The sequence below is a fragment of the Corvus kubaryi genome, unplaced genomic scaffold (assembly GCF_017639235.1).
Source record: "Corvus kubaryi isolate FWS band 111438036 unplaced genomic scaffold, C.kubaryi_AGA036_p1.0 37300, whole genome shotgun sequence".
Taxonomy (NCBI): Eukaryota; Metazoa; Chordata; class Aves; order Passeriformes; family Corvidae; genus Corvus; species Corvus kubaryi.
This window is the reverse complement of record NW_024581093.1, coordinates 2,721,122-2,749,096: the sequence shown is the minus strand read 5'-3', so window position 1 is coordinate 2,749,096 and position 27,975 is coordinate 2,721,122. Positions and strand designations below refer to the sequence as shown.

Below are 27,975 nucleotides of genomic sequence, written 5' to 3'. Positions count from 1 at the left end.
CAGAAGAACAGGGTGGAGAAGGCCGTGGCGTTCTGCCCTGAATTCCAGCTGCGCGCCTTGCCCTGCGTTGCTCTGGCAATGGGAGTAAACTCTTGTCTCTGGGGAATCCACGGATGATGTTTGGCCAGCCAGAGCAGTGGCATAAACACAGGTTTAAAGCTGTATTTACAGAGCTGTGCTGCACAGTTTGAGACACCAGTTCTGCCTCGCTGTCGTGCTGATGGTCACAGAATATCCTAAATTGGAAGGAATCCACTGGGATTGTCAAAGTCCAGCTCCTGTCCCTGCACAGGCCATGCCAACAATCCCATCCTGTGCCTGGGAGAGTTGTCCCAACACTTCTCCAGCTCTGAACATGATGCTCATGGGCAAAGACAGGGAGCAGAGGTTTCTTGGCTTCAGAGGGATTTTTCAGGAGGAGGGAAATAAATGTGCAGGAGAAAAAGTATTTTTTCCTCCCTTTTACCCCAAACAGAACTCAAAACACAGCTAAGGAGAATCAGCAGCAGTAATGTTGTTTATTAAAGATGCCAGGATGAGAGGTTGAAATGGGTATTTTTCAAATCTTTTCCCAAAATTATTATTTGGCTCTTGTAGCTGGATATACATAGGCATAAGTCTGATGAAGGGTTCAGTTCTTTGTCGTTTTAGTATCATTCATGTTTTCCTAACAGGAGAGAAATGCGAAATAACAAAAAGATTGTTCTTTATCTCAAGATTAAAGTTTCAAAAGCTTAAGATTTGAACTTTACCTAAATCTTTTGAAGAGGCTTGAAAAACTATTATGCAATCATATCTTTCATTTCAGCTATAGTTGGAAACAATACTATCAACATAGCATAAAAATATGGTTTTTTTATCTTGTTTCTATTTGTATTGCAAGTGTAAATGTCTCACAGGACTTCTAACCTAAATTCGTAGGCTCAAGAAATTTGTGATTATTCAGGATAATCTTCAGACAAGCCTATGAAATCCCAGCTATTTGTTTGGTGCAAATGCAGATCTCCTCATTGAAGTGTAGCCATGCCTGATACCAGCAGAGAGTTCACTTAAAGTCATTGTTGTTTCTAAAGGTAATGAGAATTCCAGTGTATTTCCTTTATTTCTTTTGGAAAGTTTAAATATTACCTCAAGGAGGGGGAGATGGACACAGTGCTGGCAGAATTAAAAATGAATGACAGGAAGAAATTTTGTTTGTACAAATTTTCTGGGAGAAAAATTGGGAAGAGAGGTAAGGGACACACAAGAAGAGAAGTGGAGGATCTTAATGAGATAACAGTGGTGACAGACAGAAGGGGTCATGAACAGCCCTAAAATTAAAAATAACAAAGGTGGGAGGAGAGGAGGGCAGAAGGACCTGGATGGAAAATCAGAGCTCAGGGGAAAAAAAAAAAGAAAATACTACATAAAAAAAAGACTCTATCTATTCTTACAGGTTTTCATCAAATTGTTCCTGCCCCCTCCCTCTGTTTTATTTTCCCTTTGCAGCCTGTAGCATGAGTCTCATAAAACTTCACTAAGATTATAATGCAATACCTTGGCACCAATCTCTCTTGTTTATGTGTCCATTAGTTCAAAGCCACAGACAGGCAATTTATTGGGTATGAAAAATGTCACCTATGGCACCCTCATTTGCATCTGAAAATTGATTTTTGTCACACTGGGATTTTAGGACAACCTTTTTTGGCAGCCAACATTGCCACAAAGCATAATAAAAATAATTATGTGACCACAAAAGCAGGTGAGGTTCACTGTAAGCTTTAAGTCTCTAGGGAATTGCAGTTGGCAAGGCATTATTGATGAGCTTGTGATCCTTCTTGGTGATTAAATATTTACACCTAAACTTAAAACATTACTTGTGATTGCCAGCAAAGTGTATGACAACGTAATGGGACTTGATAAGGTTTATTCAAATATTCCAGCATGATAGCAGAATATTAGTGATGCCACTTGAACAACTGAACTATTAATTAAGATTTTTAAAAATTGATAATTACTGAGCTGTGGAATGTTTTTTAAGAAAGTATTGTTAAACACCTTTTGAGGATCAGTTAAAACATGTCACCAGCTTAGCAATTTTGCATGTTCTAAGTCAATTTATTAATTCATTTTCCACTTTGTGATGTGTTTGGCTCTTGGAGTTTGCCAAGTTTTTGTCTCTCACTGATGTGATAGTTAACATACATGGGAAGAAGTCCCTTTCCATTGTGATACTGAAAAATCCTATTAATTATCAGTGTTAAGTTGTTCAAACACTTTCATTAGTTATTTTGGCAAAACAATTCCCCAGGGTGAGATATATTTATATAACAAATTCCTCTAAAGCTGAATCAACCATAAATGGATTATGCAAACTTGTTTCCTTTCTTGTAGATAGATTGTTTTACAGCAGTGTTCATTATGAGAAAGTCCTTTGCCCACTGTAGTACTTTATCAGCACAGAATAATCTACAGCTTCAGTTTCAATGGTAAAAAGACACCATTCTTTAACATGAATCCAGCTTTTAATCTTAGCCCAGGATGTTGGTTCTTTTATTTTTATTTTTTTAATGGCTGATTTAAAGCACAGGCAAAGGGTGGTGATTTATAAGCTCACATTCCTTAAAGCAAGTTTCTGTATGGAGTTATGAAGGGAACAACATGCTATTGAAAATGGATGAGAATGATCTGACTGAGATGTGTGCTGGAGAAAGGAGGGAGACAAAAAAGTGATTCTCTGGCATTGAGGAAATGTGTGACTTTTTATACAAACATAGAAAGCATGCAGTGGAGAAATGTGAGGTTATTGAAGCATTTGGTTTTGTTGAAATAAAAATTGATAGCTTTGTTTTCTAAACAAGTTTATATTTAGCGTTTGAACAGTTCATTAATAACCCCTTGGCATCTGACTGCACTCTCAGAGGTGCCCAGAGTGTGCCACCGCTCCTGGCTGGTTCCGTGCAGCGCCTTTGCTGGGATTGATGAGACAGAGCATTAAACAGCAACACCCATATCTCACACACACTCAGGGCTGTCTCTGCTAGCAGAAGGATGTGATCCTAATCATGGGTTACTCATGGTCCACTCAAAACTGAGCCTGTTTTAAATCACGGTGGCACAAATATTTTGCTCTGATGTCAGGCTGCAGCTGCCAGGCACTGGCTGTCGTTTGGGACCCACTGGCATTTGTTCCTAGCAAAGATGCCAGCCTGAAAAGTACCAGGGAAAGCCTGGGAGTACCAGGAAAGTTAGTCAGAGACCTTACATAATTAGCAGTGGGATATGTTTCTGTCAGCTACCACAAGTGTCACTAAAAATCAGACCCAGCACTTTTATATTCGCTTGTGACATTAGAATTCAGAAAAAACCTCAGACATAATTTCTTCTTTGCAAATGATTTTACTGCCCTTGCACTCTGGGTTTGAATTTTTATTGGGGAAAAAAACCCCAACCCTGTTGTTTTCTAACTTTTTCTTCCTTGTTTTATCACTATTTCCTCCTTCAGGGTTAGTTAGGTTCAGCCTTCTGGACTCTGGCTACCTTTTGAATGTGGGATTTATAGTTGGTACAAGTAGCCCGGATCACAGTCTGAGAGTGCTCGGTAACATTGTTTGACCATATTTGGTTCTCTTCAACTGAAAGGACCAGTCTCTGCTGGTAAAATTCTATATTTAGTTTCAAACCAATGATTTTGCTTTTATAAATTGTTGCATCCAATAGAGAGGAAAAATCATTACTATCAGTGCAGAAACACTTAGGCAAATACAAGTGGTTCTTTTACAAAGTTAAAAGCGAAAATGTGTGAGTTTCCAACTTCCTCATACTGATAGAATCAGCAGAAAAATGATTGTGTTGTATTTTATATAATGTGCAGTGAAATACCAATGAATACTTTTTTCTACCTTATCAAATGATACCAGGCTGTTACCATCAATATGAACAAAACTATTTGCTTCTATTTCTTTACTTGCTCAAAATTCTAAAAAAAGAAAAATAATAGTTTACTTGAGCCCCCATGGATTTTCTGACCTACCTACCTATGTTTTAATCTAGAAAAGTACTAATCCCTGGGAACTACTAATCAACAGAAATACTTCCATTGCATGAGTTCTTTTATCCATAGCATGACTATTTCAAACCTCATTCTATCTTTGAAAGTTTTTTTTTGGTTTTTTAATTTATGCCATTACTTCTCCAAGTGGTACAGGCATCACTTCCCATCAAGTCATTCAGATCACAGAGATAACCTTTTGTTTTCATCTTGTGCTCTAAATGTAATAAATCAAATCCTTGCCAAAAGCAAGTTCTGAATTTTATATCATGAAATTTGCATTTCATGCTCTGTTGCTTATTCACAGAAGCCATCCAATCTGAAAAGACAAATAATGCCACATGACTTGTGTAACTAATACAGACAAATGTTTCCAAGCAACTGCCTGAGCAATCTGAAGATCAAAAATTACTCATCTGAAAAACTTGCGTAAAATGGTAGATAATGTATTTGTTCACAGATTTCAGGGTCTGCTAATGGACAGTCTGTAAACTGAAACAGGACCAAAAATGTATCAAATTAGGAATGCTGCAATTTATTAACTTGTCTCTATTAGGTAGCTCCAGCAAAATGAAGCTATTTTAGGCTAAGAAAGTGATACTGCACTTCACTGCTCTATTCAATGGTCAGGCAAGAGTAGCCAAGCCAGGCCCTTAAGCAAGGTTTGATTTTGGAGCAGGGATACCAAAGGGAATGGTGTGAAAGAAATTGAATAATACAGAGTAGAATTAATTTTCTTACATTCCTTGGAAATTCTGCACTTTATAGGAGCAGCATGCTGTGTGCATGGTCTGACAGACATAATGGTCTTTGGTCACGTTTTGAGGCAGGACGTTTGTACTTGGCATGTGCAATGAGAACTGAAAAATCCATCTTACAAATTCATAAAGCCATTTAAATACAGTCCAGTTGAGATTCTTCTGGGGCTGGCTGCTTGATGGATAATTATGAGGGGTAGAGAAATATTGCTGATTTACCTCAAGCTGTGAGAACCCAGGTTTTCAATTCTAGAATTGTCCTGTTTAAATTCTAATATGTCAGTAAAGGCAGCAGACATCCCAAGTCTGGTTTTAATGACTTCAGTTACTTTGGGAGCAAGAAAATGTATAAAAATAGAACTTACTGGACAGAACTGAACAGATATGAAATATGAACAAAAGGTAAAGTGGAAATAAAGGGGTAGATAATCTCTTTTGGTCAGAGCCCAGGTTTTAGAATACATTTGAATGCATCATTTCTTCCTCAGAAACACACTGGATTAGAAATCAGGACCTGAGTGGGGTTTTCAGATCTGTGGAGTGTGAGTGGTAAAATAACAGCATTCACTGGAAGGTCTGTGGGAGCAATTACTAGAACAATAGAGAACCTGTGTCTCCTCTGTCCCCTGTGAATGCTGTGGCTGCTGGGCTGTCTGTCCCTGCTCAGTCACTGCACTGGAGTTAACAAGGAGCTCTGGAGTGCTCCAGCCCTGCTCTGAAAGCTTTGAGAGCATCACTTCCTTTAAATAACCTTGGATGCTGCTTCCCACTGCTCAGAAACACAGAGTGGGTAGCCCATGGCCAATGCTACACACACAAGTAGCGCTGGAGTTGCCAGGCAAATGACATGCAGCCAGGGAGTAAGTTTGGATCTGTCTTCTCTTGGCCAGGAAACTTTAATAAAATCTGTTTACTTGGTGTTTGTGTAGGTGGGGACTGTTCTCATACCATGGAGATGCTCAGTTAAAGGTCAGCAGGTGTGAAGTGAGGAATATAAATATTTCTGTGCTCCTCTGGCTGCAGGTTGTTGGGCAAGATGCTCAGATTCAAACATGTGAATTCGAATGATTTACAGTTGGGAGCCATCATGTCACATTTCATGTACTGGAAAGTGTACTTGGCTTTCTTGGCTTTAGTTTCAGCAGGTATAATCCAGAGAAAACAACACCCTCAAACCATTGTAAACTATTATCCTGCCATTTTAGGCTCTTCTCCCTGAAGTATGTGGCAATTAATATTGTTAGCAGCTTGATGTTACAGCTCATGAATCATTGATCTGCTCCAGTATAGCAATTAATTTGCCTCTGATTCCTGACAGGTACACTCTTTGAATTTCCTGAACTAGACTTAATTGCCAGCATGTGATTAAGGAGAAATGTGAGAATCCACCAAGATGTCCAAGCCTGTGTCTGGGTCTCCATCTTACATTTTCCACTTTTCTTCTGGGAATCTTCTGCAAAAAAAGCTGAGCTTTGATTTTCCACCCCAAAATATATACAGAAAAACCAAAACACTGTTGCTATTTCTAGCCAGCATATTTTATAATTTCTGCAGGAATTAAGTCTAGAAGTCAAATTTGAGTGAATGACTGGGGTTTTTTATGGGTCTTGGAAGTAATAGTTTTTAAATATTGGTTTACTGCATGTGAATTTTTAGAGAGCTTTCACTGAAGTCAGCACTTCACCTGGGTACTCTGTTCTTTAGTAATACTGTGTGGGTCTTTGAGACTGTCCAGACCAATGAAAGGTTTGGAACTAAGAGGCATTGTCCTGTGAATTTAATTGGGTCTCTGTGGTGGGAACAAATAACACAGGTCATGTTTAGGTCTTGTATTCTCATCTTTGAAAAATGCAGCCAAAGTGCAGCACGAAGCCCAGCAGCACTCAGGTGATAATGAAGAGCTGTCCACGAGGTGCTACAGCACTGTCTCTTTATTGTGCCACACAACAGAGCTAAGCTCCTGCTGTCAGGCAGTTACTGCCTGTTAATTTGTGTTGAAGAGTAAAACTATAGCCCAAATTGTGAAGTGGGTTAATACACTATGGTTGCAGCTTTTTGGACTCAGGTAATGCCCATTAATTAATTTGTTCCGAGTAGCTGCACCAAGCAGTGAAGTGGATTAATGCACGAACATTTCCTCTTTCGACCAAATTTGAAATCCAGCCTGGTGACTGAGGAGCTTTGCTGTAGCCTGGATCTAAGTGGGCATTTTGTCTTCATCACAGACCACAGCTTCATTTGTCAGTGTGGCAGCTCCTGTAAGGAAAGCTCAGGAAGGCAGCTCTGGAGAGCACCCTGCATGCATAGTCAGGCCTAATAGGATATACCCAGACTTTTTTATTGTGATCTAAACATAATGCAGCCCTGCTCTACAGTCTTAGGCAACATTACCTTTGTTAGGAGTCAGTAGAGGAGGAAAGGAGGAAGGAAGTTGTGCAGGACATGACTGCAATATTATACATGCAAGAGAGTACCAGTTCTAATGCAAAGTATTGAAAGTTCCTCCCAGTTAAACTGTCCTTGATTGCTCCAACTAGAAACAGACTTATCACACTCTTAACAAAAGTGATCTAGTTTTGTTTTTCAGCATAAGGTAAATGGAAATGTATCCATAACTGGGTCTCCTCTATGTGATTAATGCTGTGCAAAGAGCAGGATTCATCTGGAGGTGCCCAACTGATGCACCCGCATGGGTCAGGTGGCCAAAATATACAGGGCAGGGTGTAGGACATACAGTCAGTGTCTGCACTGTGATTTCTTTGTGGTACTTTTTGTGAAATCTCAGGCCAAGGACTGAATTCCTCATTCCCTCCTGAGGATTTTATAGCATGGGAAAAGAAGGCATTTTTCTGGACAGACAGATTAGTGATAGATGGTGAGGGAAGCAAGAGATAATGTTTAATGTGTGTATCCGTCCAACGTGACATCAATTCTCATTCTAAATAAAGACCTGCTTTTATTTAAAGTGAGAAATAATGACATGGAAGGTCTGGAACCCATGGGTCTGCAGGGAGCTTAACTGGGCTTCTGTGTGCTGTTCACTCCCGGAATTGCTGCTTCCAGCATGCATGCTGAATTGAAAAGGCCACTGTGGGGATTTGACAGCTTTTATGGATTCCTTGAACTGGCTTGTGTGGATGTGCATAGGGAAAAGGGCAGGGGAGAGCCAGGTCCTGGAAGTGTTCTGGTGGGATTTCACCAGCTCCAGACTGTTCTATGAGAGATACAAATCCATTGGCTGCAGTACTGCTGGCATGCCTTGTCAGCTTCCGGGGGAAAGGCAGGGGTTAAAATACAACATTATGAGCAACTGCTGTTACCTTTCTTGTCTATATCTGATTGTCAGATAAAGATCAGGTAAATAAAGCCCTATTTGCTTTGATAATCTCAAGTGGTAATACCAAGACAGAAGGTACTCATTAAATAAAAAAAAAAGTTTTAAAATATTTTTAAAAAGTAAAATTTGAGATTACTTCAGTTTGGGTAGAGTTTTATTATCAATGTTCACAAGAAACAAACTCCAAATGAGTGTTAAGGAAGAAATATATGCAAAAGAAAAAGGAGACTTTCAGAATTACACTGAGAGCTGAAGCATGAGAATGTGTGTTGCTATTTGGGAATTCAGGAGGTGACAGGAAGAACAAAGGGACTGTATAGAGTTCAGAAATGAATAGCAAGATAAATAATCACTGTTTGGAATTAGAATTTACAAGGGCACGTAGTGATAGGACAAGAGGTAATGGCTTTAAATTGAAAGGGAGTAGATTTAGATGAGATTTCAGGAAGAAATCCTTCCCTGGCACAGGCTGCCCCATCCCTGGAAGTGTCCAAGGCCAAGTTGGACAGGGCTTGGAGCAACCTGGGATAGTGGAAGGTGTCCCTGCCCACAGCAGGGGGTGGAACAAGAGGATCTTTAATTTCCAACCCAAAGCATTCCATGATTCTATGGGATGACTGCGGGTTTTTGGTTAAGGGAATAATGATGATAAAGGAATTGAGGGATAATGAGGAATATGTGGCAATAAAACTTTGAAGAAATTGTTGGGGAGCAGGACTGAGAAGGTTTCAGTTGTAATCCCAGCTTGGAACCTTGTAGGAGGCAGGAAGAAATGTGGTTTATGTGTCCATTCAGACAGGGGCCTGGGACTGCAGCTGCTCCATCCATTAAGCAGCACACATGGCTCCAACATAGACTATTTTTGCTTTAGGGTATCATGGAATTGCTTTTGTGCAGCACTGTTATAATGCAGTGAATTCCACAGCACTTAAACCCAGAATATGGGTATAAAATGTGTTTGTTTTCTGCACACACTTACAGCTGCCCTGCAGCAAGACACAGAAAGCCGGTTTTCCAAGGTAAAACAACTTCTGCTATGAATAATATTTTACATAAGAAATAAATTTCTTTATTAGAAATTGTCCTTATATCCCAGGAGGGGAACATGGAACTGCTTGTTCATGGCTGCTTGTGCTATTCCACATTTGGAGTTGTCATTTGCGTGCTACTGATCTGCAGATTTTGTGGCTTCATGTAGGTTATTGCCCCACCAAAAATTCTTCTTTGACTCATTTATCATGCCCTAGAACTGCGATATGTGTTCTATGTGTTCTTTCTCCTTGCTGGGCATTAAAGAGGCTCTCTTGAGTTTTGGGTTCCTCCAATATAAGCAGAGAAATTAGTCCACTCAGTGGAATATTGAGAGCAGGAATATTGAGAGCAAGAAGTAAAGGCCTTGTGTCCATGCTGTGCAATGTATTTTCCACGTGGCTTTGGTCAAGTCTCAAAAGATTCATATTTTTGAAAGGTTTTAATTACTTCAGATCTCCACTGTGTTTCTGGTATTATTTTCAGTAGCAATTTGGTATCTAACCCAAAAGCAGATGATTTCATTAAATGAGAAAAGAAAAACCAAACCAAAACCTCCCATTTCTAATGTGAGGTTTTATTACAGGGCACTTTTCTTAAGACTTTTATACCTTGGCAATGGCATCAACAAATGCTTTCCTTATTTCAGTTACATTATTTAAGGTGCTGAGGGTTTTGAGACAGCTTAAGGACTTTTTCGTTTCTCCTGGCAAGCTGTAAAAGCAGTCTGGTTTTGTTTGTTTTGTAACAAGTGTAAGCACGGCAGAGATGGAGAAAAGGGTATTTTTACCAGTGATAAGTGATGTGTTGCTAATGTATCCTGGTGAAGACAGAGGCAGAAGGTCAGCCATTGTCTTCCTCCTCAAGCCTGTATTTCAGTGCTGTTTGACAGATGAGGCAGTCAGAGCATATTTGGTTGTTTGTGTATAAGGGACACCTCATTATATTTAATGAGCAGTGTTGAACCAATATGAGATTTCTGTAAGAGGGGGTGATTCACACATAGTTCAAAACGAGAATAACATTCTCTAAATGATGACAAAAAAAGCATGAAATGTTAATTTAAAAAAATGTACTATTCTCAGTACAGGTAACTCCCATGGCTAAAGCAAAGTTAATGGTACTTTGTTTTCATCATAGAAAAACTTTTCCCTGCCACAGAATAAGGCATGTGTGTAGATAAATGAAATTTATATTTGGATAGAAACAGGACTTTTCCATCACAAAAGATACTGCAGAAATTCAGGGCAATAATTGAATGAATTATTTCACAAAGCAAAAATTCAGATTTATCTCCACCATAGTTTTTGTCACCTATGCATGAAAAATACTCTAGAATATATTAGCACTAAAATAGTTCTGACTAACACGTGACCAAATGGTTTGAACAACTTTTTTCACCTATGCTCTTGACTCCTCCAAAGGTAACAGGAGCCTCCATCCTATAAAAATACCTCTGGCCCAGGCAGATGGATGGCCCAGGAGCAAAGCTGTGGGCTGAGATGACCAGGTGTCTCTGCTGTTAATGAATATATCAGATTGGACAGTGTGAGGCTCTGCCTCTCCCCTTACGGAACAATTATAGGAGTAGAAACACCCAGATTAATTAAATCAAGTTTCACCAGCAATTTCCATGACCCAGATGTTGTATCTGACCATACTTCACAAGCCTAGAAGATTTTGTTCTCTGAAATACCCAATTCCCCTTAGCCAGCTGTATTTTAGCTGGGTTTGCTCTTCACAAGCACACAAAGTGATTTTTAGGGTGAAGTTTATGGGCACTGAGGACAGACTACTTTTGAGCAGATGTTTGTGTGAATGCCGTTGACCTTTACATTTCTTGAATTTATTCATTGAGTTCATTATTTGTTTAAACAGTTGTTCATTAACTTACGAGTGAAGTTCCAGCACATTTCTTAGATTTTTTAATATTACTACCAACATGAAAAAATATTTTTTCTGGTTTTGCACATACTTTAGAAATAATTATCTTCAATACTGCTGATAATAACAGTATTCAGGTGATAGAAATAACATACATAAAGGAATTAAGTATTACAGCGCGATTTAAAATTTCAGCTGAGAATTATATAAAAATTGTTCCTTTAAGTTCCCCTGTGTTGGAGGTTTTTCAGCATTTTGTGGAGGTGTTATTTTGTAGGAAAACCAAAATACCTCAGATTACCACATCCCATTCCCTATTTCAAATGAACTTTGCTTGCAACAAGCATCCAATTAATTTTATTTTTCCTATTTAGGACTGACCCCATTTTATACCATCAACCTTCATATATAAAACCAAATAAATGACAAGAAACTCAAGCACTTTTCTGGTCACCATAGTGGATTACAGATTGCCACTCCAGTAGTGTTTCCAACCCTTATTGTGACAAATCGATACCAGAATTCAGCCACCTTATTCCCATGACAAGTTCTAATGAAATTTTCTTTGCCAAGAGTAATGGTTTGTGCTGCTGGAGAGTGACTGGGCCATTCATTCAAATATTCAAGCTCTGCAAGAAGCCCTGGTGAAAAGAAAGAAAAACAAAACAAAGAGGAGAGTTCTCGAGGGATGTAGGGAAATTGCAACTTGCATGGCTTTGTAGTTTGGGAAGACTGGCATCTCTCACTTAAAGTTTAGCCAAAATACTGGAAAAATGAGGAGGCCACGTTTGGTGCTTGTTTATTTTGAACAGATAATCAAACTTTATTGCCAGTGAATCAGCTAAACTATGGCTGAGCTGATTCCATGTCTAGAAGGGGAAATTAAGGAAGTCAAAAAGAGGGTGTAAAAGTTGGTTATGAAATCGCGGCAGTGAAATGATAGTTGGATTCTGTGAGAAATGAGACAACTCTTAGTTAAAAATTAAAATAATTTATTGAAAACAGAAAAATTGAAAAATTACAGAAATTGGAAAAATATAAAAATTTGGGATCCTATAGCTCGATAGATGGTATACCCCAGGAGCGCAGGGATTTGAGATCTTCTGGCTGAGACAGCACTAGACCTCAGGTAGAGAAAAAGAACTTGCAGTGCTGGGCTGGCTTTTGGCTGGTCCAAAAGTAAAAATTACTAAAGGTTCCTTAAAAGGAGTAAGGCTTTTAATGCCCAGCACCAACATCCACCACAGCTAGCCTGCAGAGAGAGAACGGGACCACCTCTCTGTCTCGTTGTTTTATAGTGCCTTTGCTCCGCCCCAGTCCACCCACAGTCTGCCCACAGCCCACCCCTTCGGTTTAAAGTGATTGGTGCTTTCCCTTTGACAGATCATCTCCGTCCACCAATGGCTCATCATTGTCAGAGGGGTGGTATTAGTTGAGATAAGGGTGCTAAAATGCCTTCATTAAAATTCAGGTTGCCATGGATCTTGCCTACAGGATAATGGCTATGGGGCTAAAAATAGCTGCTGGCTGTCAAAACTGGGGTTTTTGGCCTTGGAACCAAAGTGCAAGTAAAAACACCTAAAAAAGTATTAAAATACATCCAACACATCTTAAAACACTTGTAGAAGTATACAGTAAACACAGGAAAGATAACTCTTATGGCATACAGGTGGTTTGAAGTTTGAAAGGGGAGCATAAGTTGGGATTTTTAACTGGGGAATTTTTAACTGGGAAGGGTGCAACTCTCTTAATAAACTACTTTGAACAATTGAAAACACTGATAATGGAACTTGATTTTTGTACCTGGGCTGATGGGTTAATTTTAGCATTCAGTTTAAAAATATTTAACTCAAAATTAATTAATTAAAGCACTTAATATGCAAAGACCAAGCACAAATAGGGATTTCATGTATGACAGATTCTGATCATAATCTACTGACCATGAAAAGTGTATTTCACTGACCATGTGAAATATAATGATCACAAATGTGGTATTGTAGTTAAGTAGTAAAAATAACCAACCTGATAGGATTCCTCGTCTACCATCTTTGTTTAAAAAAACGCACCAAAACAGTCAAAAAGATTAAATTTTTATTTTTGGTGCACTTTTTTAGGTAGGCATGTATTCATGATATTATATATATTTTAAATTTTGCCTATGGATGGGTGTTTGTGGGCACACACCTTGATGTTTCTGTATTTCATATGAGGCAGCAGCTGTGGGAGAAGCAGATATGAGCACAGCCATCAGCTCTCTGGGTGCTGGTGGGACACATCCACCTGGGACAGGCCATTCCAACCTCTCCAGGTTCCTGGCATGGTTGGAGTTGTTGTAGCTGCTGCAGTCTTTGATCAGCTGATTCCAGGAAAGATGATGGAGAACTCCTTTGTGGGGTTCACTCATGGAGAGGTCCAAAAGACGGCTCCTGTGATAGTGCCAGCCTGATATTTTAAGAAAATTTGAAGCAAAATTACCAACTCTATCTGGAGTAATTTTATATGCCTTGTGAGTTGCTTCTCCAAGAAATTGCACAGGTGGATCCAGCAAAAGATATTATATATATAATATATCCATCCATGAATGAGAGTTCTTTAGTGCTTTAACTGTTGAGTCAGGTGTTCAGTGCGCATGTAATTTCAGATTCCTTGGCTTCTGCTTTTACACTGACTGAGGATCAAACCTGCAGTTGCAGCTGCTTGGCATTAAGCAAAATGTTTTTCCTTTTTCCCTGTTCTTTACAAATGGGGAAATCATTATGATAACCACAAAGAGCAGTGAATTATTCAACGTGTTGGTGAAGTACTCTTGACCTTTTCTTCTCCTCTGCTTACCTGCATTCCCTAGTGGTGCTTTTGGCTACTCATTTAATCAGTAATTGCTGTTAGACAACAGGGGATGATAAGAAAGAAATCATCACCAAGAAATCACTATTTAGAAAAACACAGTGAGATTTGAAGTATTAACAGTATGAAACACACTCTGAGAAATAGTTATATTTCTGTGTCCAATCTGCAGAACTTTCTTCTCCATAAAACAGGAAAATTGTCTTAGAAACAAAAGACAATAATCTTTACTATTTTTTTGTTCTGAATTTCTGCTCAGAAATCTGGATTTAAAGGCCTTAAGTCTTACCATCCTACTGCTTTCCTTTAGAACTTCACTTTATATTAATGACTCACTGAATATAATTTGGGTTTTCCTTCCATTTGAGAACCTTTGGGAAAGTGGAAGGATAACCTGTCATGGGAAAGTGATGAGTTAATTGTTTATGGGTCTATAACTACAGCAACTGTGGGACCTAGGTATTGAACAATCTGGAAATTCCTTTTGCTCCTCAACCTATCACAGAAAGAAATGTGACACATTCAAGGTCATGTTGGATGGGACTCTGAGAAAAGTGATGTGGTGGGTGATGTCCCTGCCTATTGCAGGTGGGACCAGATGGCCTTTAAAGGTCCCCTTCAATCCGAACCATTCTATGACACAAAGATAAGCAAATCTGGATGTGTTAATTTGCAAAGACCTGGGAGTTCTGCCCTACATCTTCCTGAGTTGAAGGAAGACCATGACAGCAGGAGCAGGAGTGAAAGGTGTGCTCAGATAAATGCTACTGCTGCTGAGCTAAAGAACTGGGATTTCCTTATGGACATCCTGGGAGTCACTATTGCTCCTCAGGATCACCTCAGGCACGTGTCAGCCCATCTGTGTTTACAGTGTAAGTGATTTTGAAAGCTTTACTGCTTGGTGCATTTGCCTTTGGTCAGGATTCAGCTCTTTTCACTTGACACTTCAAATGTTTTTATCTTGAACTTTCTCATGAATTTTTATTAAGGAAAATTCTCTTGGGAGAGGAGTTGAAAGACAAAAAAAGGGACCCGAGTGGCCTTCAGACTGAAAGATTAGAGAGAAATGGCAAAGCCTTTGGGAGAGCTGGGAACTCTACCAGAGGGAGCCTTAAAAAGTTATGAAAATTGGCAACATTGCAAGAAGAGATTCTCTGCATGGTTCCCGCTGCTCTTTGACTTTATCATGACTAAAGCAAACTGGTGAAAACTTGAGTTTCCCTTGCAGCTGCTGTTTGTTGTCAAACTTGAGAAATGATGATAAAACCTGTAGAGGTAGAGCAGAGTTTTGTTGGTGAGAGGCTCGTTAGACGGGAGGCATTGAAACAGATGGAGGCAGCAGCAGCTTGTGGAGATCTTGGCTGATGGATCCGGATTTTGCCACCAAGAAAACTCATTCAGCTCTGAAGTTTTATAAAATTACAGCCCAGGAATGGAGCTTTCCTTATGTAATAAAGAGTCAGTTATTAAAATGACAACATGGATTCCAGAGCTGTCTGAAAACTTAGGGGTTTGGAGTTTCTGCATTAAGAGAGCAAAGTGTTATCTGTAGGATATAACTGCCTGATTGGAATTAGACATTTAATTCAACCTGTGATTTTTTTATAAAACTCTTATGGCAACCTGAATGAAAAGCAGTGATCGAAATATTTTTCAGTTTTACAGTTCCCAATACACTACAAATCTGTATTTTTTTGTTGTTGTTGGGTTTTTGTTTAGTTGGTTTTGTTTTGGTTTGTTTGTTTGTGGGTGTTTGTTTGTTTTGTGGGGATTTTTGTTGTTTTTTTCTCTTCCAAAAGAATGCTTGGACCATGGGGAGAGCTTTGGGACATAGGGAGAGGCTTTTTCTGACCTTGGTAGTAACTGTGCTTGGAGAAGAGAATTGCAGACATTGTAGGGGGAAGCAAAGGAAGGAGGGTGGTCTCTGGGAAGCTGCAGCTCCTGCAGAGAGAGCACTGAGTGGATCAGAGAGCAGAAGGGAAGAGAGCAAAGGTGTGGTGGGCAGAGTTTTCCAGGGGCCAGAGGCCACTGTGGAGAGTTCATTGTAGCTCATAAAGTGCTGAGCTCCCTGAAGCTCAGATAGAAAGAAACACTCCAGAAAATGCATCAGAAAAAGAAGTCTTGTGTATAAACCACTTCTACTTTTGTTCTTTCTGACAGCACAGCACGAAGTTTTCTCTAAGAGAAAGCAAACCCCAACACAAAATTCCCAACAGCAATAACCTACTAGCTCATATTTTAAGTTACACCTGGATTTTGGTGTCTAATTTGAAGTTACAAGCTTTTGGTGTTTATTGAGAGTTCATTACCTGCAGACTGTGTTTGCAAATTCACTCTAAATTCTGTTTGATTGAAAGCCTGGACTGAGAAGTGACTGAGTGTGGATGATGTGAAAATTATGTAAAGACATTTGAAGTGGTTTTTACTGGTCTTGTGCAAGTATTTGAGGTAACCCAGACCTTGCTTAAGGCTTATGATTTAAGCAGTCATCAGATTAGGATTACAGACACACCTGCTTCGGTTTATAACTTGTTTACATGAGTACAAAATTAATATGGGCTGTCTACAGTTACTGAAATAAGTGCAGCAACCTGAGAGATTAAATACATGGTTTGATATATTATCACTAATTGCTGGAAAATGTATAATACTAAACTTAGAATCTGGTGGTTCATGGTAATTTTGACTAAAGATGCAGGGAAAGGGAATAACTAGTGAATATTTGGAAGCTTTTCTAACTGGTCTTTTTCTTTTTTAGGAAATCTTAAAACTAGAAGGCAACCTTGGAATTCCAAGACAAAAAAGGGCTATTTTGGCAACTCCAATATTAATTCCTGAAAATCAAAGACCTCCATTCCCCAGATTAGTTGGCAAGGTAAGTCAACAAAAACTGGATTAAATTTTGGTATTAAGTAACTGATCTATTGCTCTTATAGTTCTGCAGTGCCTATCACATTGGTAGTAATATCCCAGATTTCTTCCCACCCTCTTCCATCCCTTCTGCTTGCGAACACTGAATTTTTGGATCTCAGGCAGTCTGAGTGGCTCTGTAGAAGTTCCTTCATTAAGAAATTTTTATTGGGAGTTTAGTATGAGAGTTCTGGTAACTGAGGCTCCTTAGGCACAAGGACACAAACCTGGCCCTGTTTGTGCTGCAATGTTTCCCTGGCAGCTTGTCGTTCCTGAAGTGCTACTTGGGGATCACGAGCGCCTTAGAGGATGTACAAACACAGAAATGTGAGAGCATCTGGCAGGCTATTTTTCAAAGGCCCTGAGAATCCTGTCCTCAACTAATGTTTAAATTATAGGAACTGCAAGAGATCAGCACCTTGAAATACTTGGAGCTGTCATAATTTTTACAATCCTTTATGGTTTTTTTTTCATCATAGCTCTAATTTAGGTATCCAGATGATTATTTTGGCTGGAGTCTATTGCAAATAGAAGGAGAGATTATGTATGTGTCAGGGGATACAAAAATTTTACAGGTATTTAAAATAATGGAATGACATATTCTAGGTCAACTATGGTAATTTGCAACTGAATGTTCAACAAAGCATAAATCAAAAGGTTTGGAGTCTCAGACATACTGATGGTAGGGAAGAAATTCAGTCAAAATCAGTGCTGAAAATAAAAGCAATTATTTCAGGTCTTTTTGACTTGTCACAGATCTTCGTAAGATACACTCTGAGGTCTTCCTAACTACAATGAATGTCTGTACTAACCCGGAGTACTGGTTCCTGTACCTGTTTCAGATCCTGTGCAAACTGCAGAAAAAGTTGTTCATCTCCCTCCCTCAAATTTAGAGGTTTATTGTCAACTTTCCATAGCTCCATGAATTTTAAAAAAATCACTTAGTTGCTCACTTCTGTAAGGTGTGAGGAATGTGGTTATTTCCTCTTTCAAAATATTTTGGGGCTCATCTTCAGAAGCCTCAGCAGGGCACCACATGGACTGATGGATCACAGCTTTTGCTGGGCATGGATTTCTCTTGAACCTCAGCTTTGCCATCTCTGCTCTACTGTAATCCTTGCAGAAGGACATTGCAGATTAGCTGTGCTTTCTGTGGTGTTTTAGGAAAGAGAAAAAACATCCAGAGAATGAATAAAATGCAGGTTATAATAGAATTTTTAAAATGAGAAGGAATATGAAGCTGTCCTGACTGAATGAAGAGATGATAGTGATAATTTCAGATATGACTGTTCTGTTTGATCCTGCCACGTGGTCCTGTTTGGATGTTCACGTGGAAGTCAAGTTTGCAGTGTTATTTTCCCTTTCTTTCTTATTTTCCCTTTCTTTTCCCTGCTTTAGAAAATTACCAGTGTAGTTTATTCATCTCTCCTGACTTCCTCTTGCTTTCCACCTCATGCTGTGTTTGCTGGAGTTGCACAAGTTGTTTGGAAGTGATTGCAGCAGCCAACAGGTGAAATGATGATTAGCACTTAGTGGGGAGCAGGGCAGATATGCAGAAAGAAGAGAGCAACGGGAGAACAATTAATTGAGTTTTATCCCACAGCTAGGAAACAATACCATAAAGAAAAAAACATAGGGATTTTAGAGGACTTCATTAATGAAGTTTGGTTTTTTATGTATATATCAGGAAGGAGATACTGCACTGGACAAGTGAAAACACTGTTTTGTTCAAATTAATGACAAAAACTCCAATTAGTATTTAGCTTAACAAGGAAGTACATGTGTAGAGTCTGTTCTCTGTGCTGTTACTGGCTTTCCAGCATCCCCACTCAGGAATTGGATTATTGCCTTGCTGTTTCCACACCCTTCACTAGGGTAGGTCTTAATTAAATAACTACCATAGACATGCTGTGTTTGTAGGTGGAGGAATCTCACCTTTTAGCAGGATTTAAGATTTTGCATATCGTGCTTCGTGCCTGAGGGAAAACACTGAGAATAAAATATTTTAATACAATCTGGATAGTGTGGGCCTTTGTGACCAGATGGCCCAGGCTAAAACTCTTGACTGTTATTGATGTGTTTTGTTTAGCTCTTGCTGATAGAGCACAGGGATATGATAGTCAGTTTTTAGTCTCTCTCCATATGTTACCTTTCCAGTTTATTTGTCCACATCAAGTCAAATGAAGTACAAAACAGTGGGATGCAGGATTATTTTGTACTTACACTGACAGGTTATTCTCCACTACACCATGGAAATGTTTTCTAAGACTAACTTAGAGTGGTGGTTCTGTGCATCTACACAACAGTCTTTTGGCAACTGTGGTGATGATGGTGCTTTTTGAAATTTAATCCTCACACTAAATGCAGAGCTCAAAGAGCAGGAAGGGAATTGTGGAGATGGTCAACAAATCCCAGCTCTTTTTCCACACATTAGAAGAGAAGGACACCTGCAAAGTGAGACTGTGTTCATCCAGGTTTAGAGGCTTTGCCCTGCATGTTATTGATGAAGAAATGGTGAATCAAGGATTCCATTCTTTCATTTAAAGGAATTGTCCTGCATAAGAATAAGTATTGTAATTGTTGGCATGTAAAATCTGGAAGCCATGAGTGGCCTGGTGAAAATTGGCAGGACATTTTATGCTCAGTGAAGGGCAGAACACAGAGAGACGTACACAGGAGACTGCAGGAAATTACTGAATAAATTAAATGCAAAACTTTTTTTCCCATAAGAAATTTTTCTTATGGTTATATGTCTGTTTTTCTTTTTGTAAGGGGAGTGGGGATGAAGCAGGTATTTTGGATCAGAAACTACCTATACTTCCTGCCTCTGATCTGACTGTTAGCTGCAGTTACATGGCAGGATTGATCCTAGCAAAAACTCAAGACTAAAAGTGGTCCAGGCTTGCAAAAATCTTTAAGATCTATGAGGAAGTGGGTTTTTTTTCCTCCTCTGAGATGTGAATTTAAGGCAAAGAGCAAATGCATCTTGTCTGTTAAAGCAGCAATAGAAAAACTCTTGAAGAGGGGAGGAAGCTGAAGAAAACTGGATGTAAAAAGCTGCTGGAAGTTTGCTATTTTTGAGTGGCTATCTTAGTGCAACTATTTATATACAATAAATTATATGCTTCACAGAAGAGAATTGTCATGGACTAAAGAAGCAGCTGTAAAAAATGTCAAACTTCAGGCAAAAAATTGAAGTGTCAAAAGAGATGATCATGATCTGCCAACCTGGGAAGAGAACCTAGAGAGAAGGTTCATAGGCTAGAGGAAGACATGAGAAACACAGGAGAGGAGCAACAGTGAAATAAAAGCTGAATTAAGAAGTGCTTTGGTCCCACTGGAAGATTAGGCAGAAAAAGAGGCAGAGTCTAAAGAGAAGGGAAGGAGGAAAGGACCTGGCAAGGATGGGTGTCTGAGCCTGGAAGATAAAGCTGTGTGCTCACAGAGGAGAGAATGATGTGCAGAAAGAGGAGCAACACCTCAAAAGCTTTCCAACACCACGAGAGAGATCTGTGTGACTGCTTATCCACTGCTCAGCTGGGAAAGGTCTGAATCCCAATTCTCAGCCTGAATCTTTGTTTTAGTTACTAAAAATGATGTGGAAGCAAGAGAATGTATTTCTCATGATGGAACTAGACAAGGGTCTACAGGAAAAATCTACTGGATTTTTAAAAATTATGTTTTAATATCCATTTGCTTGTTTTAAAATCTTCACCATGTCAAATGCAGTGATTGTGCTCTGCCAGAGTAAGCTCAGAAAACAGGACGTGGTCATCAGCAAGAATTCTGACTTGTCCAGAAGATGAGAATGTTTTGGTGACAGCTGAAGAAGTGTGTGAGGAACTTTGTCAGAGAGAAGATGGAATTACAGAGGCACAAGGAATTCTGATTTCTTGAATATGTCTGATGGTTTATAAGGAGAGCATTCTGCTAAAATATATCTATAATTCCATGTGGGAAAGGCATATCCACAGAGGAGGATATAGAAACAAGAAGCAAACAAGGTAAAAAAGTGTACAGGCGGAGAAGGGTGTTATTTATGTATAGTACTTAGGCAATAAATAAAGCTCTTTCAAATCCATCAAGAAACAAAGATTGGGTTTAGAGAAAAATCACGTTGTGGTAGAGCTACAGTAAGATTGGGCAGAAATATATATGAGCTCAATTTGCTTGGCCTAGCACAAGCATTTTCTCTAAATCCAGATGATTTAAACAAAAGGAATACACTGGTGTAATGACTAATGGATATAAATTTTGGCATAAGATTAAAAGAAAAGTTTCTGGTACCTGGAGAAGAGGAATTAATTTCCAACAGCAGTACTGAGGAGGGAACACAAAATTTGATAAATATGTGATCACAGTTGCATAATACAGCTGCTGCTGATCCTGACAGAACAGACACCTCGAGGTTTCCTCCCGCTCTGGTGCTCCTGAGGATGTGTAAGACCCTGCTGAGCTGGGCCTGAACGGGCGGCTGGAGATGTGTCAGAGTTCAACATCTGATTAAATTCATGGCTTGTATGGAGGAAAGGCACAGTCCTGACCTTCATGGAAAAACACCAACCTACCTCAGAAGGAAAGTAATGAAAGGAGCAGCACTCCATTAAATTAAAGGGCTTTCATTGCAAGTACATGAATTATTAAGCTACAGCATATTAATTTTCATTAAAGGATATGTATTTGATGTCCTAACAAACCATTAAGTGAAAACAGCACTTTAAATTTGTTGCTTTTTTCTGAGAGGTCTCTCTCCAACCTTCTCTTTTTTAAGAATACTGACATTCACATAAGCAATTCCAACAGAACACATTTGTTTTCTTTCAGCTGATAGAATTTTATTGAAAAAATTTGTTAGAATTCACTTGTTTACTTAAGACTTTCAGAAGAATCACACATGAGTTGTAAAAACTGGAAAATAATAATTTACCATTATTTTTCAGTGTTTGGTGTTGCTAATAAGAATAAAAGAATTTTGAAACATTTGGGGAGTACTTTCTAATCTAGTTACTATGGTTACAAGTTTGTTGGAGATAAAGCAGTTATATGGCAATGATGGAATCGAATTTTCTGAACAGTATTGATATATCCAGTACCTAATTTCCTGCTTCATAATAAATCATGTTAATGACCTGAAGGAAAGCAGCAAACAGAAGAGATTTTCTGCTCTAAAGCTGTTCAGCAAAGTATGCTGCAGTTTAACTGCCACACTTTGTGATAACCTTGGTTTCAGAACTTGGTAATTTTAAACTGTGTTGCGAATTAAGGTAGAGGTGAGAAAAAAATCTGTCCTGCCAGAAAATTGCCTGTGTAAAGTAACTAAGATGAAATAAAACCCTGGCAAGCAATTTTTCATTGGCCCACTAACTTAATTGTAGGTTCAAATTTAAAATGTTTGGATTATTTTCAGACCTAACAACCATCTCACCTAATGATGCCCAATGTTAGACACCTTTCCATGATGTTGTTTTTCTTAACTGGTTAATGATAATCACCTGTGAAAAAACAAACCTGAAGCATCTCCCCAAAAGTCCAGGCCCGTTCCATCTTTCTCGCCCCAAATAAACTCCCAGGCTGAGGTTTTAAGGATCATGTGTAGGGTGTGAGTCTGTTCCTGGTTTTACTGCAAATGGGGAGCGACATTGACAGCAGCAGCCAGAAACCCCCTTGTAGGGATGGAGAATAAGAATGGCCATCCCCTAACTCCATTCCCTCTGGTTTTCATGGAACCAGACTGATGTTTTGATAACTTTCATCTTTACAGTCTTCCAGAATGACTCTATTATCCTGAGTTGACTGATGGGAAGTTGTTGTTTTCCGCTTTGGCTTTCTTTCTGTCTTGTTTTAATTCAGTTGTTTGGAATAACCACTCAACCTGCCCAGTTTCTAGAATCTATTTTCTTATTGAATGTATATTTTTGAGCAGAAACTTGGTCTCTGCATTCTTAGTAGGGCCAAATTTTAAACTTAACAAGATGTAGAGCCTAATTCTGTAATCTTGGATTGGTAGAACAGGATATTTGGACCCAGGATTTCTGCTTTCTTATTCCCTTTAATTTGTAAAGTTTCTTCCTACAAATCTGCTTAGAGTAACACTTTAGTTTAAGTGGGATGAGAGATGCACCAGACTTATCCAGCTTTATTTAGCAGAGTGCTGTGTTAATATGTTACCAGTAAAAATATAAAAACTGCATAATATCAAAGTCAGGGGAGAGAACACAACCACAGAGCTTCCTTTAAATCAATTAAGATATTTATTTGATAGCTGTGAACTGATTCATACTGCTTCAAATGTGATTGTTTTCCTGTTCCATTCCAAATAATTCCTCTGGTTTCTTGTTATACAGTCAGCTGTTAGCAAGTTTATAATATAATATAAAGCAATATCCAAGTGAATGACATTTTAGGAACATATTAACTTATCCCTGCCAATTTGCAAACTAAATACTGTCATACTGTCAACTTTGGTGCTTTCATTAATGAAAGACTTTAATAAAGGCATTTTGCAGACTGGTCTGGCAACAAATTTGATATTACCAGCTGTGGCTTGTTAAAATGGTATTAAGTAAAGATGGTTGGCGGAGCATTTCCAGAAGGAAAAATTATATGTATTACATATGGCTCATCTGTAAGGTGGAGTAAATAGCTGTCACTCAGGGAACAACAGTAATTTTCTTCCTTCTCTCTGACTGCTGATTCTCTTCAATGGTTAATTGAAGAGAATTTTAACCTTTTTGTGTTTTGCCCTTGCTTTTATCATACATGGATGATTCCTGGGTTGTTTTTTTTGGTTTTTTTTCTTGCATTTTAGGGTGATGTATAGCAAGAGATCAATGGAGTGAATAAAGGATTACGATGCCATTATCCATAATGACAGCTGTGTTTTAATTCAGGAAACATTTTCTCTTCTCATTTCCAAAACATCTGGTGCTCTTTTCCAGCTGCCCTCTAAAGGCACCTTTTTTAACCTTTCTGGTTTATCATCTTTTTCATTTACTGTGCAACCCTGTTGGCTGAATTCAGAAATGGACTCCGTGAGCCATAGTCTACAGGGCAGAATCATGGAATGCTGAGGTTGGAAAAGATTGCTGGAATACCTAATTTTGAAGTTAATGTCATTCTACTCGACCTATTTTTCTTTCAGGGTCAAATATATAAAAATGTAAATTATTTTATTGCAATCAATGATTCACTGTTGCCCTAAAATTTTTAATCACAGAAACCCCTCTATTAAGCAATTTCCTTTTGCTTGTGTTTGGAAAAGAAGACTAGTTTGACCACTCCACTTTCTCTAAAATGACTCACAAAGAGAAAAATCACTTTCTGCCACTGAAACTTTGCTTAAACAAAGGCAAATTAAGAATTCAGAGAACTGTATTTTTGGATTAGCCTGCTTTCTGAAGTTCTGTATTTAACTCAGCAAGAGCCTTGATTTTTGGTTTGGCCATGATGTTCCTTAAAATTTCTCAGGCTGTTTATGAAGTTTTGGTGATTATTAGAATTTACACCTTTGGAGTTTAAACACAGGACTCATGCCCTCCATGCTGTATTTATATGCACATAATACACATATATATATAGATATATACACACACACATTCCAGAGGTGCACAGCAATAAATGTCTTGTACAACGTATTCAGACTTTCATGAACTCTCTTGGTCAGTGCTGTTGGCTTTGTAGGTGTTTTTCTCCCATTTTAATCTATAAGTTGTTGCTGTGAGTTCTTCTCACTGTCATTGGAAAGTCTCCCAGTTTCAGCTGCTTTTCTATCCACAAATATCCATTGCATTGCTGCTCTTCCATACTTTATTTTCCTGCCATGTTTCCATCTGCTTCATGTTCCTGAAGAGCAGGTGGATAACATGGGATAAATATTTATACAAATTCTGTCAAAGAATTGAAGTGGCTGTTAAAATATTTGCACAATTTTGCCGGGGCATTATTTTAGTAATGTTCTTTAACTTGAGTTGCAGTTTAAGACAAGCCTTTGTAAGCTTGTGCTCATCCCTCAGCACGGCCATGGAGTCTGGAAGGGCACACTAAAGCATTTCACTTTCCTGTATCACTGCCTGACCCCAAGCACATTGAAGCTGACAGAAATTCTCCCATCAAAGTGGGAAAGGATTTTTGATAAGGACAACCCTCCTGGGAGATTGCAGGGGGAAAAAAGGACCCTTGAAGGAAGTGTGAGTTATGCTGATCATGTACATATCAAATTCTACTTTATTCTATAAATTTTTAGGGAAAAATTTTAAAGTGCACTTGGCAAACAGGATTTTCATCAAGGTTCAAACAGCTTCAGAAGTTTTTCTTTTCATTTCTACAAAGCATGGACGAAACTATTAAGCTTACATTTCCAATTGAGCTTGAGAATGGATTTGATAATAGGAATCTGTTCAACAATGAAGTCCAGAAATTGAAAGTAGTAGTGATCCCTATAACCCAATAACGTGTGTCTTAATATATTTTTTACTTATTAGAATTGAAAAAAAAAAAAAAAAAAGCAGTAGATGTAGCTGAGCTTGACTACAGCTTGAATTCAAGGACTATATTAATTTAACAGAATTCATGTCCAAGCCTGATTTACAATATACTACAAGAATTTAATGATAATTGGAGTGATGAAAGCTGGTTTCCTACAAATAATAGTTCCCTGCAACAAACCCAGGTGCTCTTATCCGTGATAGCACCTTGAGCACAATGACCCTAAATAATTTCCTCAGCACCACTGGGGTTATTTTCTGCCTCCTGACATTTCCAGCTAGGATAAAAGGGAGCAAATCCTGGAGCTGCAGTTGACCTGAGCAGGCAATGAATATACATATGAAAAATGGAAATTCTTGCTTCCATTCTGTCTCTGCAGGTTCCAATAGGTCTCTTCAGTCTGCATTGCCCCGATTTTTGTGGAACTTCTAGGAACCTTGTATGCTGGATGTTTTTTGGTCAAATTTGGTTCAAAATAACCAAAATACTTTAAATGGATCATTTAAATGTTTTTTTTTTTTCAGGAGATCAGACTAAAGAATCAGGTGTTTAGCAAAACAGCCTGTCCTCAACAGATCCTTTTCTACTTGACAAGGAAGCCCTTAAATATTCCTAGAGAAGTTGTTGTAGGGTTGGAATAACAGTTAAATCAGACACATGGAAAAAGCAATGTCTGCAGTGGGCAACTTTCTAATTATATAAAAGAAAGACTGTGAGGATCTGTATGAATTTCAAACAACAAAATGGGCAATGCAGAACATGTTGAAAGTGTGCAAATAGGAAAACATAGTGAATCAACTCCATCCAGTATTACTGTGCTGTTGGGCAAACCTGAATTTGCTGAGGGTCACTGGAACATGAAAATTAATTTGAATTAATAGAATTTATTATACATGGATTATTTTCTTCAAACTCCTATACTATCATTACTGCATTAAGTAATTTTCTTATGAGAATCCTAATTGTTAGTTAATAAATCATATTCTTTTTTCTTTAAAAAAAACCCCAATAATAATTTAAAAACAGAATAATGAAACAATAAGGCTTTGGAAAAAAAAAGTGTAATTATCTGTTAATGAGAAATGTTAAAAACCACATATTTTTTCCTTTAGGGGATGACTGATGAAGGATGTTCTTTGTAAATACTAGAAAGTTACTTTTGTAAGTAGTAGAAAATTGATTGTGTTTATCCCCCAAGGTTCCAGGAAGCTTGGCAATTCCAAACTCTTCATCTGAAGAGGTACAGATGTGGTTCAGAGTCACCTGCTATGAGTTCAGGATGTGCTGCTGCTGTTTGTGCCCACCAGCTCTTTTTCTCATGTACCAGAAAACAAGCTTTGACCACATTTTTCATGTTGAAAACTCCCATCCCAAAGAGCCTTTTAATTCTGGGAACAAATGAAGCACATGTTCCCTGATGGTAGCTTCTGTGTATGCATAGGTGTGTATAATTTATAGCAGGTGGAGACAGGTACAATCGAGTCCTGTGCAGCAGAGCCAAGAACAAAAAATAAATTCTTCTTCACATGCTTTTCAAAAGAACAGTTTTCTAAAATTTTTATTGGACATCAGAGTTAATTAGATTTTTAGAACTAGATCAAAATTTCCCCATCAGCTTTTTAAATCACAGACTAGAGGCAAAATACAGCTCAGTTGTCATTTTTTGTCCTTCATTCTCTCAAGGAGGGACTCCCTGTTACTTGTGTAATGAACCATGTAGATCCTTATGCAGTAGCTTTCAAAGTAAGAAATTGTTATGTTGAAGAGAGAGAGAAATTATCTCATTGCACAGAATTTAGGAGCAGGATCTGCCATTGGTTTCAGTCATGAATTTACTACAGTCAGGAGATTTTGAGTTTCATAGATCTGGGTGACAACCAAATACCTGGTAAGCAGTTCGTACAAACAGTTTTACTTCTGTTGGAGGATCAAAAAGACTGTAAGAGAGCTCTTCATAATCCCCAACCTCCCTTCAAAAAACAAAAGTCCTGTCAAAGTGGAAAACTATAAACTACCCGTAAATACTTGAAGTATTTTAGAAAGAAGGGAGGCCGTGCCACACTGCAGATGTTCTCACTGAAGGAAGGGGACAGGAGTCTGAAGGAGCATTTCCAAATGAAGTCTCAAAAGAAATGGATTCAGAGCAAAAGAGAAAAAAATGAATATTATAAAATAGGAAAAAAGCAAGTTTATAGAGAGTTCAAACTGGGATTTAACTCCTGGCTGTGGCATGTAACTACTCCTGCCCCTTGGCTCCACTTGCTCTGGAATTTGGGGGTCTCATCCTTCCCATTCTTTTTAAAAAGCACCCTTGGAAGCCTTGAAAAATGTTTGGAACTAGAGCCCACTGAGTGCCATTCCTCCACCAGGCAATCAGTCAAAGCCAAGCTGTAGCAGTGACTGGAATAGATAAACTTTGGAACGATCATGAAGTGAACAGTCAACATGGATCTTTCTGAGGCAAATCATATTTCCTAAATGTATTAAGATCTGTGGAGAAGCTGAAGGTGTAGATAAATCTGATCAATAAACCATATATGGGTTTCTCTACTGAGAGGAAATGCTTCCTTCGGCTAAAAATGATTGAAACATCAGTGTGGAAATAGATTTCCATAGGGAACGTTATACCGATAGGTGTTCTCAAGGATTTATACAGTGATTTATGTTGTTTAACACAACAGAAATTATCTGGAAAAGGA

The 27,975-nt window shown here is 38.5% G+C and overlaps 1 protein-coding gene across 2 annotated transcripts in view; it reads left to right on the top strand.

The window, feature by feature from the left end:
• Window positions 1-27,975, top strand: part of CDH13 (cadherin 13) — a 446,705-nt gene that overhangs the window by 170,639 nt on the left and 248,091 nt on the right. For both annotated transcript variants that reach the window (XM_042027121.1, XM_042027120.1), the window contains exon 4: window positions 16,641-16,757. In XM_042027121.1, coding sequence (XP_041883055.1) covers window positions 16,641-16,757 — 117 coding nt within the window. The remainder of the gene's footprint in view (window positions 1-16,640; window positions 16,758-27,975) is intronic.